The 20,420-nt window shown below is 34.7% G+C and overlaps 2 protein-coding genes across 2 annotated transcripts; one reads left to right on the forward strand and one right to left on the reverse strand.

Moving 5' to 3' along the window:
- Positions 1-11,467: 11,467 nt before the first annotated feature.
- Positions 11,468-12,404, reverse strand: LOC131851102 (protein unc-13 homolog C-like). Its single transcript, XM_059201532.1, has one exon. It carries the CDS (start codon positions 12,379-12,381, stop codon positions 11,647-11,649), a length of 735 nt encoding a protein of 244 aa, XP_059057515.1. The 5' UTR covers positions 12,382-12,404; the 3' UTR covers positions 11,468-11,646.
- A 1,279-nt stretch (positions 12,405-13,683) lies between these two features.
- On the forward strand, positions 13,684-15,288 carry LOC131851029 (uncharacterized). Its single transcript, XM_059201453.1, has one exon. The coding sequence runs from the start codon at positions 13,684-13,686 to the stop codon at positions 15,286-15,288; it is 1,605 nt and encodes a 534-aa protein (XP_059057436.1).
- The last annotated feature ends 5,132 nt before the right edge of the window (positions 15,289-20,420 follow it).

Consider the following 20,420-nt stretch of genomic DNA (forward strand, 5'->3'; position numbering starts at 1 on the left):
AATTTATAAAATGAATAATATAATATATAGAAAATAGCTAAAACGATAAAAAAATCTTGAATAAAGTTTAAAACAGTTTTTACCTATTTTTTTAATAGGCTTTTTTTTGACCTACACGCAGACGTACAATATATTTCTTTTAAGAATTGATAAAGTGGATAAAGTAAAAGGTGTATATAAGGATATAGGTCTACCATATATTAATAAATAATAAAAGACGTATTGCAACGGTAGATGTACATACACATATAATATTACTTTCATCCTCGTTCCTTATCTTATTAATATACTATAAATTAATAGTATGAATTTTCTTCCAGATATGGAAACAAGAGGCAATGCCAACTATCAACAATATGTGACCTCAACATTTGCTCACATTTTACTCAGTTTATGTGAATTGATAACAGTCAAAAATATAAATATACAAACAATACATACATTTTTTGGTACCTGCCAGATTATGTCACAGCAAAAATTCGGGTTAAAACGATATTTTTTTAGACATTGTTTTACTACTAATATATATCCTACATATTTATTATCTATTCAATAATAAACAATTACACAATTATATATTTACATAAATATTACAATAATGATTATTTTTAATTGAATAAAAGTTTTAAGAAATGTCTTATCTATCAAGCAACTTAAATTAATTTGTCATAAATCAACTTCTTTACATAATTACATAGAAGTAGGGTTTTATTCCATCATACATAAATATTATATAAAATAACATCATCTTATAAGAATCTAATTCACTTAGTGTCAATAAGAGGCGTAGCAATAAAAATCGTCTTAAGGCTCATTTCAAATTAATATATTACAGAAATTATTTTACGAAAGCTCGAAAAAGAAACGTTCCACGCTTTTCCTTATTCTCTTCAATATGCCGTAAATTCTGATCAGTGTCTTGGCGATGCGCCGGTGAAATACTTTTTAATTTTCATGGTAATGTCGGTATGTCTTTAAAGCTTATTCTGGAAGTATTGGAACCAACAATATTTAAATATATGCGGATTGAATTTTGTCATATTTCGTAATGATATGCGAATAGCGCCGTAATTTTGTCAAAAATAATTAAATATTAATTATTTAGGCATAGTGAAAAGAAAAAATATTCATAGAGTAACAATAAACCCTAAGTATCATGGCATGGAAAGTAGTATAACAAGGCAATGGATAGATGTATGAAAATATTATTCCCGAATAAGCATATAATTTACATAGATAAATACGAGTAGTTAGTACATTTATGTAGTGTATCTCTTGAAATTATCGTATCTTTTACTATAGAATTCATATTTACCACATATGTACCCATCTAAAGTATACACATATTTATTACAAAAAAGAGGAAAAACAAAGGCATATTAATTATTTACTTATTCCGTAAGTGGCTTCTAAAACACCACACCATCAACGACATCGTTGAAAGGGTTATTTTTTCTAAAAAAAAAGCAGACATTTGTAATTTTCTGCATCACTGCATCGCAAGGAGAAAAATGCTCAGTTTTTCTGACTGACGGAGTTCTAAGCGGTGGGTTTTATTTTTTATGACGTCATTAACTGGAGGAAGCCGGGGCAAATAGAGCCTGCGGTCGTGGTCCATTTTAAACTGTTGATTGCGAACATAACGGCCTGGTTGTGATTTACATGTAATACACTTGTCTTCTTCCGTTTCTTACGACTCCCATATTTTGTTACAAAAAATTATCTATTGCATTTCTTTGTCTTAAATCAATTCTCTATACTCATATGTATAACTAGCGAGCCACCCGTTCATTTTTGTAGGTGTGGAAATACGACTTTAGAAAGATGCCATGAGGTGATTTTTATATATTTGGGGTTTTATATAATAAAAGACTTGTGGCAATAATTGTGAGATCACAGTTTCATTACACAGATTATACAGTTTAATTCGAAGAACCTTACCATCATTTAACAATGGGAACATAATTTAAATAAAAGACAGTTACGTTTCTAATTAATAATGTATATTTCTGTAATTGAAATAATTTGTAAATCAATTAAATATTTGTTGATTTTATAAAAATATCATTATGTATAATAATGTTTATTTTATAAGGGGTAATACCCTAAATATAAGCTTTAATATAGTAAAAGTAAATACAGTAATACACTCCAGAATTATGAAATAACAATATCAAAAAAACAAATCTGGCAACACAGCGGGAGGGAGCCCATGTCACATGACATCAGCTACCGTTGACGCCATCTCAGCGACTATGATTATGATTTTCTAGGGTTAGCAAAATAAAAAAAACTAACACTTTCTTTTTATAAATAAATAACCTTGTACAAATAACACAGCGCCATCTAGTCCCACAGTAAGCAGAGCTTGTGTTATGGGTACTAGATAACTGATATAAATACTTCGATTTTTTTTGTAAATACATACATAATATACGAAGAAAACACCCGGACCGATTCAAACAATAATACTTATAAATACAAATGTTTGCAACGTGAATCTAACCCGCGACCATCAGGAAGTAAGGCAAGGCGTTGTATACTTTTTAATGTCAATAATTTAAGATGTTATCCCATAGTTACAACATTCATAATTTCTATGTATATTACAGAAATCATTATAATCACTCCAGAATTTGACGGTGAAATCATAAAAATATAGATTAATTGATAATCCTCCTCCTGAAGTAGATTGATAATTAATGTTTTTCTAATAATTATAATACATAAATTAAACATACCGTATTAATCATACAATATAAAAGAAAAAAATTGACATTAAACAAATTATTAAAGTACAGCTTATACGAAATTCCGTGGATAATTTCAGTTGTTGTTTATAGTTTTTCAAATATATAAGATTTTTAGTTTTAGAAGAAATTAAAAAGAGAGAAATTTTAACAACACAAAACAGTAGTGAGAGTCAACCCTAGACAGGCAAATTACGAGAGAACTGTGAACTATCGGATTTCGTACTCAATGGATTGGACATGATTCGAGGGCGAGTCGAAGATTGACATGTGACAGTTGTTGTGTCAGTTGTGGCTTTTGGAATATTAATCTAATAATCCAATGTAATCTACACTTACATATAATACATATGTATAATACTGATATTTGTACGTTATAAATATTAAATAAGTCTAATGTTAGACAATCTGCAGACAACACATTTTTTTTAATGTGTTGTCTGCAGATTGTCCAACCGTGGTTTAGGTTTAGCATACCTCCTTGGTATCGATGATCACTGGTTCGATTCCTCACACGATACAAATATTTGTATTTATGTATATGTATTTATGATTATTTGTATCGGCCTGGGTGTTGTCATTGTATATTATGTATGTAATTACCAAAAAATATATTTATGTATTTATAACAGTTGTTCAGTACCCATAATATAGGCTCTGCTTAGTTTCAGACTAGATGGCTCTGTGTGAAATTCACAGTCCTGAGATATCATATTATAATTGTCGGCTATGCATCTCTTAAGAACTACATAACATTATAATGGTACATATATATATAAACATTAACCTTATATTCTTCGAATGTCCGTAAACTGTTTACAGACATACAAAAACTATACTTTACTAGTACTATACTATGCTATACTTGCTAATTTTTAAATGTCAGCGATACATTTTTCTTTAACACAGAAGACAATGAAATTTTGATAACAAATTAAATAGAATTTCACTTTCTCAACATTCATTTCATTTCATCACCTTCCACATGGCTGCTAATCAACAAAATTCCCAGATTTTTATTTTAAAATCGCAGAAGGTAAACGTTAGCAATTTTAATAATGAATGTTCTCGCAAAAACAGATTGGAGGTATCCGTTAGTCGCAATTTGTGTTAATCACTATACAAAGAAGTCTTTACGTTCCGAGTTCGTTATGTACCTCATTTGCGGTCTAGGATTTTGATCTTCCATATCTTAGCACCCATTGCTTTGTAGTGTAGCTGTATTTCACGGAAATTAAGGACATAATATTATTAATGTAATAGCAGTAAACAGTTGACTAATCAGGTTACAAATTACAGTAATCTTATTGTCGCGAATCATCGCGATATTTGTCTGTATATGATATCTATTCGTGTAAGATGTGCATTAAATTATGACGGTAGAAAGAAAGTACAATACACTAACGTTTGATGGTTGTTAAAAATAGTTGAGGGTAACACATTTTCATTCATTCTGTTAAATGGGGCGAAGAGGTTGGCTGTTCTACGAGTTTGTTCCCGAAAATATTGCAGTAAGTGCTTTGTAACTATTATAATACAACATAAACTTGTTTATTGTTGAATCTTTAGTGTTATTTATAATAATTATGACGAAATGGTGTGTCTCAGTGTTGTGTCTATACTTCGATCCCAGTAGTTGCCTGTTAAGCAACTTGAACCGTGTCTAAGGCGTTTAAGACCTCAGGATTGTGCTCAGTGTCATGCTTGTTACTCAGTTGTGAGGACAGGGGTCGCTGTAAGGGGTGGTTGGAGGCGACTGCTCAGAATACTCAGATCGAACTCAGCTCCGTATGTTACTCATTTGTGCACGTAGTTTAATAATTTACTATAACAATGTACTGCATCCCGTTGGACATAACCAAGGGACTCAGCCTCCTCAGTATCAAACGTACATATGGTGTGCACTCTCAGTTACTCGTCACACGGCTCAGTGTTATGAACCATTTAGGTTGCATTGGATTCGCATCCAACTCAGTTTCATAAATGAATCTCAGCTCAGATATCCATTCTGTTATATAAGTTGGTATATGCATATATATATGTGTAATCGTGTGTGTATGCTCACACATATAGTGTTGGTGCATGCATGTGTGTGTGATATATATATAATTAGTTCATACAGTGTTTCATCGTTATTGCGTAGCGAGTTACGACTTTAACGACATGGTGGAGGTGCTGGGATCGATGTGGACACACGTATATGAAAATATTATACCTACCCTCTTATCCTTTGGAAAACATAAATTGTAGTTTTCTGTTTAGGGTATTATTTATCGTAGTAATTTGTCGTAGTAATGTACACAGGCTCCTCATATTATTTTTTTGATTCGATCTAGATACTTACTTGTCTTTATCAAAAATTACACGAGTGAATATCGAACCGTTTCTGACAGCGGCTATTGTAATCACGGACCATAGACAATTTTATTTTGAACAAATACATTACCTACAAAAATTTATAATGAAATAATAGGCACTGTGAACAATTGTATTCTATATTTATTTTATATACAAACTTTTTCTAAAATTTTTTCATGGAATATAATTATATCATATAAGAATAGTGTTATTTTTGTTGGCGAATAAATTAAGAGAAAAAAAAATGGATCAGTGGTTTTAAAGATTACAATTTATATTAGTAAACAAGTAAAATTTGTACATACGAATTGTTATGTATGGATAATGTTTACAACAATATGTAAATCGCTATAAATATTATGTTATTTTAATTGATTATTTTACTACATATACACTTGTTGGAAGTATGGCAGCGATCTCTCAATCAATGATACAAATTGTTTCTTGGCACATTATCGTTTCACAGTGAATTCAGTTTACATAAGCACAAATACCTACTTTAGATGTCTCAGATATCCTAACTCGTTGTTACAGTTGGGACCCACAGTTGTACAATCAGCTACGTTAAAGGGGTGTTCAGTAGCCTGTTCGAATAGTTGGTTTATTTGAGTGAAGTGAGCTGGTCCTTTAATTTTGTAGTGATGGAGGAGTTGATTAAAACTAGAATGAATCTATTCTTACCAAACGTCGAATCTCTTATAGATACTGGTCAGGACATGTTAATTAAATTAAAATCAGACGGCATTGACTTAGATGACGCTAAAATTGTTTCAATAAAATTGAAATCTGCCATAGACCGCTTCGTTGCTGAAACGTATAATTATTATAAGTTGGTAGAGGTAACATCGCCTGATGATTTAGCAAAATATACGGATATTCAGATAAAAGGGGAAGAATTGGTAACAGAGCTCAATCATAGGGTGAATCAAAAGGTGAACAGCGAACCATTTTCGACATTTAATACTGTAGAGAACTCAATGTTGCCAGTAAGTTGCCAAAAAAGGAACTGGCCAAGTTCAATGGAGACGTTTTAAAATGGCATCCTTTCAGGGACCAATTCTCATCGAATGTAGACAGTAGAAATATTAGTGAGGTAGACAAACTGTTGTATCTACAATCGGTACTTGAAGGTGAAGCGAAAAGAGCAATTGAAGGTTTAGACATGACAAATAAAAATTATCAGATAGCGGGTATCTACCCTTAAAGAAAGGTATGGAAAACCTGGGACAATAATTGATGCTCATTATGCAGCGTTGTATAGAATAAGGACGGCAGATAAATCGGTTGCAGATTGTCGACGGGTCTTAAATGAAATTGAGAGACATCTTAGAGTACTGAGTTCTTTAGGTGAAGACGTTAGCCATAACCACCTCAGAGTGATGATCATGCAAAAATTTTTCAGAGGATTTAATTTATGAACTTCGAATGAAAATGGGAACCGAAACAGATTCCATAGAGAATATTAGACGTCATTTGGAACATATTATATCCGCACGAGAAGCGTCAAGTAGGATGAAAGAAGAAACATTTTCGACAGAAGGATCCACTAGTAAAGAGGACGCTGGGAAATTTACACTAGAATCCCTACATGTTCGAACAGAAAATCAGCGAGGGGCGCAGTCCACGTTTAAGAAGTTCCCATTAAAAGAAAAAGATAAGGGTAGAAGGAGTTACGGCAGAGGAGGAGTTAGGCTTGACCTTGATAAAAAAGATGGATTTTTTCTGGCCGTTATTCTACTTCGGAAAGACGCTTCCCAGATATTAACTTATTTTCAGTCCGGTATTGAATTCGACAGTTTCTACGTCCCTGATGTTCCTTTAAAGAGTGACGATATGAAAAGACTATGGGATTTAGAGTCAATCGGAATTATGGACTCTCCGAAGGTCTCCCGCGAGGATGAAGCTGTTCGGCAATTTAATGAGACGACGCAATATTTAAATAATAGGTATTATGTCAAATGGCCGTGGGTCGCATACCCTCCGCTTTTACCATCAAATTATGGGTTGGCTCGTGGTAGATTAACGAGTTTGTTGAAGAGACTTGATGACGATACAATCCAAAGATACAACGACATTATTCAGGATCAATTGAAAAGGGGCATTATAGAGATGGTGCCAGATCCATCTGTACCTGTCGAGCATCCAAAGTTACGTTTGGTGTACGACGCATCTTCCAAGACAAAGGGCAATAAAAGTCTGAATGAATGCCTATGTCGAGGACCACTCATGCTAGAGGATCTTACAGGTCTTTTGATTCGCTTTAGGGAACATCGAATAGGCATTGTCGCAGATGTCGAAAAGGCATTTTTACAGATCGGTTTACAGAACGAAGACCGAGATGTAACACGATTTTTATGGACAAAATCTGCAGGAAGGGATCTATCTCCTCAGGATATTACAACATAGATTCTGTAGAGTGCCTTTTGGAGTGATATCAAGCCCTAAGATATGGTCGAGCGCAGTGATGGCTGGCTCATCCGTCATACTCGTGAACGAGTGCTGCTTGTAGGGACTGGTCTGCTCTTATCACTGCGACTGGTTTAATCTTATTGCATGATTGTATTTGACCCAAAGGATTGGTGCTTGTTGGTGGTTTGTGTTCACACGTTTCGACTTGTAGATGTGGGCTTACAAGGATTATTTGGGAGAGCAACACGCAAGTTTCTTGCTCGTTCTGCTTGTGATGGTACAGCTTTCCGAACGAGTGGTAGATAAAAAACAAATTGTTATGACTATTCAAAAGTGCTTAAATTAAGTTTATTTGAATAAATGATTTTCTATTAATAATAATAATAATAATAACTCTTTATTGCGCATACATAAACATAGGACAGATATAAAACAATGAAAATAAATGTTTTACAAAAGGCGGTCTTATCGCTATCAGCAATCTCTTACAGACAACCGGTGCTAACAGAGAGTATTTACATAAAGAGAGAAGGTAGGAGGCGCACTAAACACTGTATTTATTATACAATTATAGATAAACATACATTTTATAAACATAAATAAATAAACTTACACACCAATACATACAATATACATACATATACTACATAATAATGGACGAGAGGACGTGTTATTATTCTATTACAGGGATAGATAATGCGATTTTAATAATTTTTGAAAAATGGCATATGATTGTGCTGATCGAATGGGAAGTGGTAAGGAGTTCCAGAGACGAATAGCTTGTACAGTAAAAGAATCAGCGTAATATTTAGAAGAATGAGGTGGGAAGGTAAGACAGAGGCTTCTTGTGCTGCGTAATTCAGAACCCGGGTGTTTAGAATGGAACTGAAAGTTCCTTTTTAAGTATTGAGGAGTATGAGGGTGGGAGAGGATTGTATAAAGGAGGGATAGAATATGGTAGTTCCTGCGAAGACGAATGGGAAGCCACTTGAGTTGTTTGCGAAATTGAGATATGTGGTCATACTTACGAAGACCAAATATGAATCGTATACAAATGTTTTGGAGTCGCTCAAGTTTATTCAATTGTTCTTCAGTAAGATTTACATAGCAGGAACCTGCATAATCTAGGATTGGGAGTAACAACGAATGTGCGAGCGCAGTCTTGGTAACTACTGGCAGGAAATTTCGCAATCTATTTAGGCTTCCGAGAGACCCAAATATTTTACGACTTAATTGCGAAATTTGGTGCGACCATGATAATGTTTCATCGAAATAAATACCGAGGTTTTTTACCTGGGCACTGAATTCAATGACATGGCCATTGAAGGTAATAGGCGGGAGACTTGTTTTATTTAATTTAGACATAAAATATGGGCTTCCAATTATGATACATTGTGTTTTTTTTTGGATTAATAATAAGGCTATAGGCTTTGCTCCAATCAGAGATATAGATGAGGTCAAGATTAATATCACGAATCGTATCATTGATATTGGACAAAGTGCCTTGAGAATAAATTTGTAAATCGTCTGCATAGAGGTGGTAGGATGAACGAAGATGAAGTGTGATAGAATTGATAAACATTGCGAAGAGAAGAGGAGATAAAACGCCACCCTGAGGTACGCCCGCAGTCGTTGTGCACCAGGATGAACAGATATCCTCGATACGAATACGCTGCCGGCGCCCATACAGGTAAGTATGAAACCATTCAATCACCGTTGGAGATATGTTAAGAGAACTAAGTATACTGAGTAAAATGTCGAAATCAACAGTATTGAACGCATTACTGAAATCTAATAGCGTTAGCACTGTCAGTTGCGATTTGTCCATGCCAAGCCGAATATCATCGGTGATCTTGATGAGAGCGGTAGTCGTACTATGACCAGGACGGAAACCAGACTGGAGTGGATTAAGGAGATTGTTCACAGAAAGGAAATTATATAGCTGTTTGTGAACAAGGCGTTCTAAAACCTTAGATAGGAATGGTAGAATAGAGATGGGTCGGTATTCTGAAAAGGTCAAAGGATTTTTATTTTTGGGGAGAGGTATTATATGTGCATCTTTCCACGTGGAAGGAAATATGGCAGAGGAAATAGAATTATTGAGTATAATTGTTACAGTAGGAAGGATAATGTCAAGGATAGGAATGATCATATTACGACTAATACTATCATTACCCATGGCATTCGTGGTTATGGCAAGTATATTCTTCTTAACATCACAATCGGTAAATTGACTGAAAGAAAAAGGAGATATGTCAGGAGTTGAGAAGGTAGAAAGAACATTTAGTGTGCTTAATTTATCGTTGTTGTCAAACACAACAGAAGAGCAGAAATGCTTGTTAAGACTTTCGACGTCTATGTTATTCTGTCCGGGACTATGGGTTTTTCCAACTCCTAGTGATCTAAGAAATCTCCAGACCTTAGCCGGATCACTATCCTCTACAGAATTATGAATGTGGCGATGTTGAGCATTCCTACAAGCTCTATTGCAGAGATTTCTTGCCCGAATGTAATATTCTCGGTATTTATCGGGGTTTGACCTAAATTTGGCTTTGGCTCTATTTTTTTTTATTTGAAGGGTTTTGATCTCGTCGGTCAACCAAGGTGCAGGGAGATGCTTAACTCGTACTGGTCGTACGGGAGCATGCCGATCATATAGTTCCAATAAAATAGAGTTGAATAATTTAATTTGGTCGTCAACCAATTTTGTATTATGAACTGCTACCCAGTCGACTGCAGCTGCATCGTTCCTCAAACTTTCCTGATCAATGTTACCAAAACTACGCCGCATTAAGAATTTATGCCTAACTTTAGGAGGACGGATTTTATAGGAAATATAGATGAGGTCATGGTAGGAAAAAGCTTCAGCGGAACACTGACCATGTCTAGCCACGTGATCACGAGAGGAGACAAGCATAAGGTCTAGAAGGGAAGGATTGCAGTTAGGAAAGAAATGAGTCGGCTGTAGAGGTAGTATGTTGAGATTACATGAATTTGCAAGACACCTTAGTCGGTTTGAACGGTAGTCATTTTTAAGGAGGCATGTATTAAAATCACCCATAATAATGGTATGATTAAAGGAGGGGATTAGACTTTCAAGAGTGTTTTCTAGAAAAGAGAAGTAGTCAATAGAGGACGAGGGACTATAGAAAACACCTAGAAGAGTTTTAGAGTGTGAGAAATCAACATTGATGAAAAGAAATTCTGGTTCAAGGGAGGGATTGGAAATATCAGAGGACAGGATAATATTATAGGATAAATGAGCACGAAGATAGATGGCAACTCCTCCACCACCCCCCTTTATTCGATCATTACGAATCAGATTAAAGCCGGGTAAAGAGTATGACACTGATGGGAGACACGGCTTTAGCCATGATTCTGATATCAAAATCGCGTGTAAATTCTCAACATTGAAAGATGTTAAAAAATCTGGAAAGTGGGCCGGAATACTTTGGGCATTAATATGCACCACATTAAAATTTTTATTTGTTTTATCTAAATTAACATTTAAAATCTCAAGGGGAATAATATCACAGTATGTAGAATTATAACTAGAAGATGAATTTGAAGACGAAGAATAATTATCATCTTCCAACATAAATAAACCTTAATAAATATATATTATACCTATACAAGAAAAAGTTAACAAAAAAAAAAAAGAATTATCTATAAAAGTACTAAACTTATTACTAATGTAATTAAACTTAAATCAAGATCCCAAGATCTTATCTACCTGTTAATTAAATTAAAAAATATATATATATGTATATTTAATACTAATAACAACCTATAGAAATATCTAAAGATTATAAGTGCATGTAACGGAACGTTGCAAATATTAGTTACTTTATTACAGACAACACTATGATGACATGAATGAATTTGACAGAACGTATTTGACGTTTCAATGACTGAATGAATGACGATCAATTTGACGTTTGTCAGTTACGAGCTGGCAAAAAATTGATTGACATGTCTGTTTACAAAATAATTATAAAATAAAAGTAATTTGTCGGTAAATTAATAAAGTGTGATTTAGAGGTACATAAATAAAGTAAAGTAACTATGATCGTGAATAGTACAAACATAATGGAAACTCAATATGGACTATAAAAAACTATGAACTATCCTACTTTTTATGGCGCTTTGAGCGTGTCGTGATGACGCCAGAGTCCTTTGTATTATTAGGAGTTGAAACAGAATGCACTGCTGGAGGTGGCGACAGGCTCATCAACTGGTTTAGTTCGTCGGTGCTACTTATACGATGCCTTGTTCCATCTTCACCAGCAACGATAATGAACCCGTCCTGTGTCCAACACTTTTTTATTCCAAACAGTTGTCTCGCCGCCATGAAAACGCTGTGTCTAGTTGCAGTCAAAAACTCGGACATAGTAATACCGGTACCTTTGAGCTTAGTCTTGGAGTGCCATATTTCGTCTTTAATATCCAAATCGCGGAACTTAACAAGAATGGGACGAGGTTTGTCTTTAATGGAGCGACCAAGGCGGCTACAGCGACGGATTTGATCAGCTGAAAAGTCATCTATTTGCAGCCTATCAATGACAACCTTTGATAATACCTGGGCAACATTTTCCTTCTGAGACTCGGTGACACCATGCAGCAATAAGATTTTGCGTCGACTACGCATCTCCATCTGATCTTGTTGACGAGCAACCAATTCCACTTGTTTCTGAAGATTTGTGAGTGCTGTGGTAGTGAAACTCCGGAATGTGTCGAACTCTGACTCCAGTGAGGATATAGTAGTGGGTGTGTTTCTTGCCTTCTCCAACTGACTCTTGAAATCAGCCATAGTTTTGTTAAAATGCTCCAACATACCGGCCATAGTATTGTGTAGTGTGTCCATTTTACAAATTTTGTTAATATAAGTGAAAGTTAATATTCTATTCTATTCTATTCCCTTTCCTTCTAAATGCCACCATACGACACCATTTGAAAAGGAGTGACAGTGCAGTCTTCAAGCAAGTCGCGGAAAATATTTACGTTGACAATTTAGTTACAGGCACAGATTCAGTGGAAAATGCTGAGAAGTTGTATAATGGTGTCAAAAGGGCATTTGACGATCTTTCTATGAATATTCGTGAGTGGAATTCTAATTCAGAGCAGTTCAACGAGACTATTCCCTTACAATTTCGAGCTAAGACAACAGAACGTATGAAAGTGCTAGGCCTGGAATGGGATCTTCTAAACGACATGTTGAAGCTGAATTTTCAGTTAGATCAAGATAAAGTAAACCAAATTAGGACAAAACGAGAAATCTTGGGACTAGTAGCTTCCATATTTGATCCATGTGGTTTTGTAACACCGATTGTTTTACCTATGAAGTTGTATCTACAAAATCTCTGGAGTCAAAAATATGACTGGGACACTGAGTTAGCTGAAGAAGCTCTCGTAGAATGGCAAACGGCCAGTGCAGGCTTGAAACTAATTAGATACATTAGTGTTCCTCGTTTCGCAATCGGAAAGGAAGATTTTAATACCTCCATAAAGCACGAACTTCACGCATTCGCAGACGCATCGCTACAAACTTACGCGGCTGCCGTGTACTTACGTAGCACTCACCAGAATAAAAGCGAAATTTCCTTCATAATAGGGGAAATCACGTTTAATAAGCAAAAAGGATCAGACTAATCTTCATATACCGTAGTTGGAATTATTGGGGGCTTTAAACGGAAGCCGGCTCATCAAAACTGTTCTTAAACACTCAAGACTTCCAATCTCTAAAACTTACCTGTGGTCAGATAGTCAGATAGTCGTAAATTGGTGTAACTCAGAAAAACTTTTGCTGCCATTTGTGGCGAAACGCGTTGACGAAATTAAATTAAATTGCAATCCACATATTCGGTACGTACCTTCACATATGAATCCCGCCGATGTAGCAACACGACCCAATATTTCTGCTGAAAGTGCGCAACGTTGGTTGATAGGTCCAGATTTTTTATACAGCGATCCAATGTACTGGCCGAGAAATACACAAAAAGACAACGAGTTAGATACACACATTCAAGTTGTCGCGGGCCGGGAGGATCCTTCGGAAACAGAGCCACAAGAATATACAATAGATAGCTCCGAACAACAAATAGAAACTCACTCTCAAATAAATGAAAACATTCCACAGACAGTTCAGCGTACTGCGGTCATTGAATAAATGGAAGTCGATAAAAACCATTTAACATCAGATTATAGTTTGACAAATATTTCAAATAATCACATTGATCAGATCCGACAAGTTCAGAAGGAATGTTTCTCGAAGGAACTTACGGGTATGAAGACAGATCTTGTGAGAGCTCTTGACGTGTACAAAGACGAGGACGGTATACTCAGATGTCGTGGGAGACTACAGAATACAGATTGGTCGCATAGCCAGAAACACCCGATATTATTACCTAAAGATCACGCTTTCACATCAAAGATAATCGAGGATGCACACCGGAGAAATTATCACGTAGGAGTGTCTCATACTCTTGCTATTATTAGAAAACAGTACTGGATACCCAGAGGTAGAATGCAAGTACAAAAACTTCTCAGACAGTGTCCAGCATGTAAGAAATACTCAGGAGGTCCTTATAGATTGCCACCCATGGCCCCATTACCACCCGAAAGAGTCACTTATAGTGAACCATTCTCTTACGTAGGTCTTGATTATTTTGGGCCCGTGTTGGTGGATACGAATGGTTGTTTGGAGAAACGTTGGATTTCCTTATACACCTGTTTAGCTGTGAGAGCTATACATATGGAGCTCGTAAAAGATTTGACTGCAGAGGAGTGTTTGTTAGGATTAAGGAGGTTTGTTTCTAGAGGCGTCCCCAAATTAATCATCTCAGATAACGCTCTGCAATTCAAACTTGCAGCCGATGTCCTCACTGGGGATTACTGTGTAACGAATCGAATAAAGTGGAGATTTATTCCTGAACTCGCGCCCTGGTTCGGCGGATTTTACGAAAGATTGATCGGTATTGTCAAGAACTGCTTAAAGAAAACAGTTGACAAACATATGTTAAATCGTTCTCAGTTAGGTACGATTATTAAGGAAATTGAGGCGGTCGTAAATTCACGGCCACTTACTGTAGTCGGTGAAGAATTAGAGCACGTTTTAACACCTGCAGATTTCCTACGAACAGGTGGTCCTTCTATACTTGTAACTTCAGATAAGGAGTTCTTAGAATCAGCTACGATCACAAAATCCAATTTGGTCGAGGGCTGGAAAAGAGGTCAACATATTTTGAGGGAATATATTGACATGTTCTCCAATCAGTACCTGGCTAGTCTAAGAGATCGCAGATCTGTGCATCGTCAACCTCGTATAACGGTAGATTCTACCCCAAATATAGGAGATTTAGTACAGATAAAAGGCGATGCTAACAGAGCGCTATGGAAAGTCGGCAGAGTATCAGGCATAGTAAAGAGCGCCGATGGGAAGGTCCGTGTAGCCAAAGTCACTACCTCCCCACATGAGACCCTGACCAGGTCGATAGGTCATCTCTATCCATTAGAAATTGAGTCAGAAATATCAACAGAAAGCAACTCTCAAATGCCTCCAACTAAAGCTTCCGAGGAATTAGCAACACCCCATGCCACTGGCTCTCCAAAAGACAGGACACAGGCTACTAAGAACAATGGCACTTCAGCACCATCTCAGTCCCTAACGGAAGAGACTCACCTTAGACCGAAGAGACTCTCATCTCAAAGGGCAGCGGAAAGAATCAAGGCATGGACGGCTCAGCTTCTCAGTGTTTTGCAATTGATTGATTGAGGTTTAATTGAATATGATTACAATGATGTGATACTGTTGATTTTGAGTACGTATTGAACTAATTTTGTTATCTGTTCTACATTAAACTGTTAGCAATCATAATTCTATGTTTTCTTTCTATTTCTATACTAAACCTGGGCGTGGAGTGTCGCGAATCATCGCGATATTTGTCTGTATATGATATCTATTCGTGTAAGATGTGCATTAAATTATGACGGTAGAAAGAAAGTACAATACACTAACGTTTGATGGTTGTTAAAAATAGTTGAGGGTAACACATTTTCATTCATTCTGTTAAATGGGGCGAAGAGGTTGGCTGTTCTACGAGTTTGTTCCCGAAAATATTGCAGTAAGTGCTTTGTAACTATTATAATACAACGTAAACTTGTTTATTGTTGAATCTTTAGTGTTATTTATAATAATTATGACGAAATGGTGTGTCTCAGTGTTGTGTCTATACTTCGATCCCAGTAGTTGCCTGTTAAGCAACTTGAACCGTGTCTAAGGCGTTTAAGACCTCAGGATTGTGCTCAGTGTCATGCTTGTTACTCAGTTGTGAGGACAGGGGTCGCTGTAAGGGGTGGTTGGAGGCGACTGCTCAGAATACTCAGATCGAACTCAGCTCCGTATGTTACTCATTTGTGCACGTAGTTTAATAATTTACTATAACAATGTACTGCATCCCGTTGGACATAACCAAGGGACTCAGCCTCCTCAGTATCAAACGTACATATGGTGTGCACTCTCAGTTACTCGTCACACGGCTCAGTGTTATGAACCATTTAGGTTGCATTGGATTCGCATCCAACTCAGTTTCATAAATGAATCTCAGCTCAGATATCCATTCTGTTATATAAGTTGGTATATGCATATATATATGTGTAATCGTGTGTGTATGCTCACACATATAGTGTTGGTGCATGCATGTGTGTGTGATATATATATAATTAGTTCATACAGTGTTTCATCGTTATTGCGTAGCGAGTTACGACTTTAACGACACTTATAAAGTAATTGTTTTTAAGTATATATATAATAAGGATGGTAATACAATAAAATACTAACAATTACTTAAACTTACTGTTCTCTTCGGTGTTATTGTTAAGATCTACATTTTTCCTTGACATTGTCCTTTACACGATATTTCATGTCCTTGATATACACTTGTATTATTTATAAAAGTCTTTTTTAACGCCTTTATAAGCGAAGAGCACCCCTTTAATAAAAAATAGAGAATGCATTTGTCAACTGGGTATTTTTTAGTCCCCACACAAGTCTCAATAAAATAATTAGTATGAGCTTTGTTCATCCAGTGAACGTTGAGATACCGAGTTCACAAATCAGTCTTCTGATACTCAATATAAAATACATAAGTGAATATCCTACAGACAGACGTTTGTGTCTACACACTACGCCTCATTACAAGGCGTTCAAGCGCGTAATTCTGCGGTTATGTCCGATCGAGGTAGGCAACAAGACGCGGTTGGTGACCACGCTCGTGCCACGTCTAATCTGGAATATATTAATTTTCTAATTATTTAGATGTCCTATTTATTCAATTATTTAATTATATTATATAATTATAATATTTTCTGACCTGGCGTGAAAAATATAAACTATTCTATTTTTTATTGTAAATTTTTCTCAGTTGAGAATCTTATTTAAGAAACTTATAGTAAATTTACCAATATTAACATTATTTTATTTCAAAGACGTTTTATATATTTTTATGCATATGAATTTATCGTAAGTTCAGTATGTGAGTTATACTAATTTAAATACTTATAAAGTAAAAGTAACGTAAAGTACAGAATAGTAGAACAGTATAAGAACTCAATCGTACTTTAAATTGGTTTCCTAAACTAAACCCTTTATACGGTTAAATAATTCAATTATTTAGAAATGTTCTTATGCGATGTTGTTACAACGTGATATTTATAATGATAAATCCTCGTGTATTAAACTATAATGACGCTGTCTTCTATTTCAAAATAAATTTATGTGATAATATTTCTGAAACATCTAATAGGTATAAACTACGTTTAGTCATCCAAAATACCAAATTCACAATCTCCTTTTTAAGAATACCGGCTATATATATATAAAATGTATACACATATCTTTAAAGCTTCTATGTAACGTGTAAGTCCCTTCGGCAGTCAGTGGACAAGAATTTAAACTGGTATTCATCAATGTGACCAATTTTTTACGGGTACATTCATATCATGAGCTCAATTGTATCCGATTTAGTACTCATTGAGTCAAAAGCCGTACACAAGACATCATATTGAAACTTTATAGTTGGTTTTATTACTTATAAATGAGACTATTAAATTTATAGTTCGTATGATTAGCTTTACGATGTACCGGTTCCGTTATAGGTATGGTATAGAAGTTTCGCTCTATCTCCCTGATAGTCCAAAACTTCGTCATTTTATATATCAGTAAACATTAATTAGGCTGTAAAATAAGAAAGTTAAGATACAATACGTATTCAACCAGCTTTTATATCTGTCATCAAAATGTTAAATATAATTGACGAGAGGTCAATGGCCCGTGAAAAATTAAATGACAAAGATAACAATAAACAAAAGATTACACAAAATATAAATGTTTTTGTGTCCATACATAGAAACTATAAAACTGGTAAGAATGACACACAATTGGATAATTTTCTAACTATGCCAAGGCTCAACTCATCATGGCTTTCGTTGTCGGTGGTTACGTACCCACGACTTGTTCGATATGTGACTGTTTTGAAATGAAATGAACCATCAAAGAATAGATCGTGACACTTATCAAGTGGACTTCTAACGAGCATAATAATACCAAACCAAGAAGTTGAGGGTTAGTCTTTATTTACACAAGATCGCCTAATTCCAATATAAATAAATAGTATTGAGAAATCTGATTTGCCGTTTCTTACATACCAAATCAGGCCAAGGCTGAACAACAATAGAATTGTTAAGACAACACTTGAAAATTGAAATGGGACCGTTTGGAACGTATCGGATTTCAATCGTATTTAATATTATTATATTAACTATGGAACTACAGATATCGAGAGTATCATGACGTAGTGGTCTATTACGCCGGCTTAGGCGCAAAGGTTATGAGTTCAATTCTGACCGTTTCGTTATAATGTAATACATTTCTAGTAAAATAAAGAGTTCATAAATAAAAAAATAACATTGTCAATTTTATTGACCCTCTAGTGATGGTAACAACGATAGTAAAACTAATATTAATTCAAGTGATTGGATCCGAGGGGCGTGCCCCTACCACCTACCGCGATAGATTTAAATACAACTATTGAAATGTAGAGATGTTCTGATATATAGTTTTGAAGTTATATTGATAATAATATTATTTCTTTCTATATTTTTTTTCTCTTAAGTATATATTCACAAAAACACATTTTTCTTATATATAAAATTCTCGTGTCAGAATGTTATCATACTCCTCCGAAACGGCTTGACCGATTTTTATGAAATTTTATATGCATATTCAGGTCTGAGAATCGGATACTATCTATTTTTCATAACCCTAAGTGATAGGGGTTGTCCACCCCTAAAATTATATATTTTTTTTTTTTGACAAAACAACATTTGCAGGGTCAGCTAGTTATATATATGTATGTATGTGTATTAATCACATTTACTAAACACAAAGAACATAGAAATTTACTTTTTAAGATAACAATCTCGTCGCTATTTAGGTCAACGGTACTTCCAGCAAGCTCTGAATGATGACTCCATTTTACAACTCTATAAATAGTGACTATGTTCATTATTAAGATGATTGCGAGTTTAGATACCCACCAATTAATTTCTCTATCATAAATCACCGTTCTCTACTAAAATCATGAAATAATGAGTTATATGGATGCGCTATTTTAAAAATTACCATTAATGTCATTTTAACTCGTAAATTATATTATAATACGAATTACATTAGAGATATTCCACAAAAAGACTGAGAGAAATTATTTATTTCTTCCGTTATAAAATCTTTTTGTACAACGACTGACAAATAGGTCGAAAGAAGTTACGCAAAATTTTGTTTATCGTTTTTTTTTTATATTTTTTAACCAGAACTTCTACAGTATCAGTTTTCATGTCTATGTTACATTACATTTACCTACACCCATATTGTTACACAACTGTTCTTCTGTATCTAAATTAAAACATACAATTATCATCCTTTGAAAATTGCTTATTTAGTCTATCTATCATAAGCCTTATATATACCTTCTACAGCAGCATTGTTCAAGCAAAGAACTATACTTAGGCGTACTCATTTGCGTATATCAAAGAATAAACTACATTTGTAATTCATGTAAAAGTATGTTACGTAAGTATATATTGAATCACAATAAAAGCGAGACGATACGTTATTAAACCAATGAGTAATAGAGTAAGACAAGAGTCAAATTAGTTAACCTTAAGATTCCTTCAATCAGCGTGCGAAATCAAGCAATGTTGAGCCTGCTACACTTGTTACAAATGAAATTTGATCCATAAATCTATTAAGACTCGCTACGTCATTTCTTTGAATAGCGTAGTATGTATGAATTTATCTATGAAAAATGTAACTGTCTTATTAGGTAGAAGACATTATACAGACTTAAAAATTTTAATAATGTGCCATAAACATATCGTCGGAAGTGGAGTTGAACAATTGTCATTAGTATGCGTCAACTAAAACGAATGATGTTGTATTCAGGAGCACATACGGCACAGATAAAAAATATATTTGTACAAAAGCATTTATTTAGCATCGTGTTGATTTCTTCTTGCCATTGTTATTTATGTTTGTTTGTTTTAAGAACATGATGACATTTTAAACGTGATATTTTAATTTACATCTAGTTATTGCATTTTTTTATTTTAATTATATAATTACATATTTGTACATTTTAATTCGCAGGAAGAATATTCAGAGTGTCATATGATAACGTGATATCCGTGGCTCTCTTTAGATATATGGCCAAAGCTTGTTACTTATCACCAGTTGGACTATTTACCATAAGCTTATTGGACATTCCAGTAACAGAAAACAGATGTGTGATGAAAGGGTAATATTATAATCTAACAACTCGGTTTCTTCAAAATTAATATTATTTTATTGTC

The sequence above is a fragment of the Achroia grisella genome, unplaced genomic scaffold (assembly GCF_030625045.1).
Source record: "Achroia grisella isolate CSIRO2021 unplaced genomic scaffold, CSIRO_AGI_Agris_v1 utg780, whole genome shotgun sequence".
Lineage (NCBI taxonomy): Eukaryota > Metazoa > Arthropoda > Insecta > Lepidoptera > Pyralidae > Achroia > Achroia grisella.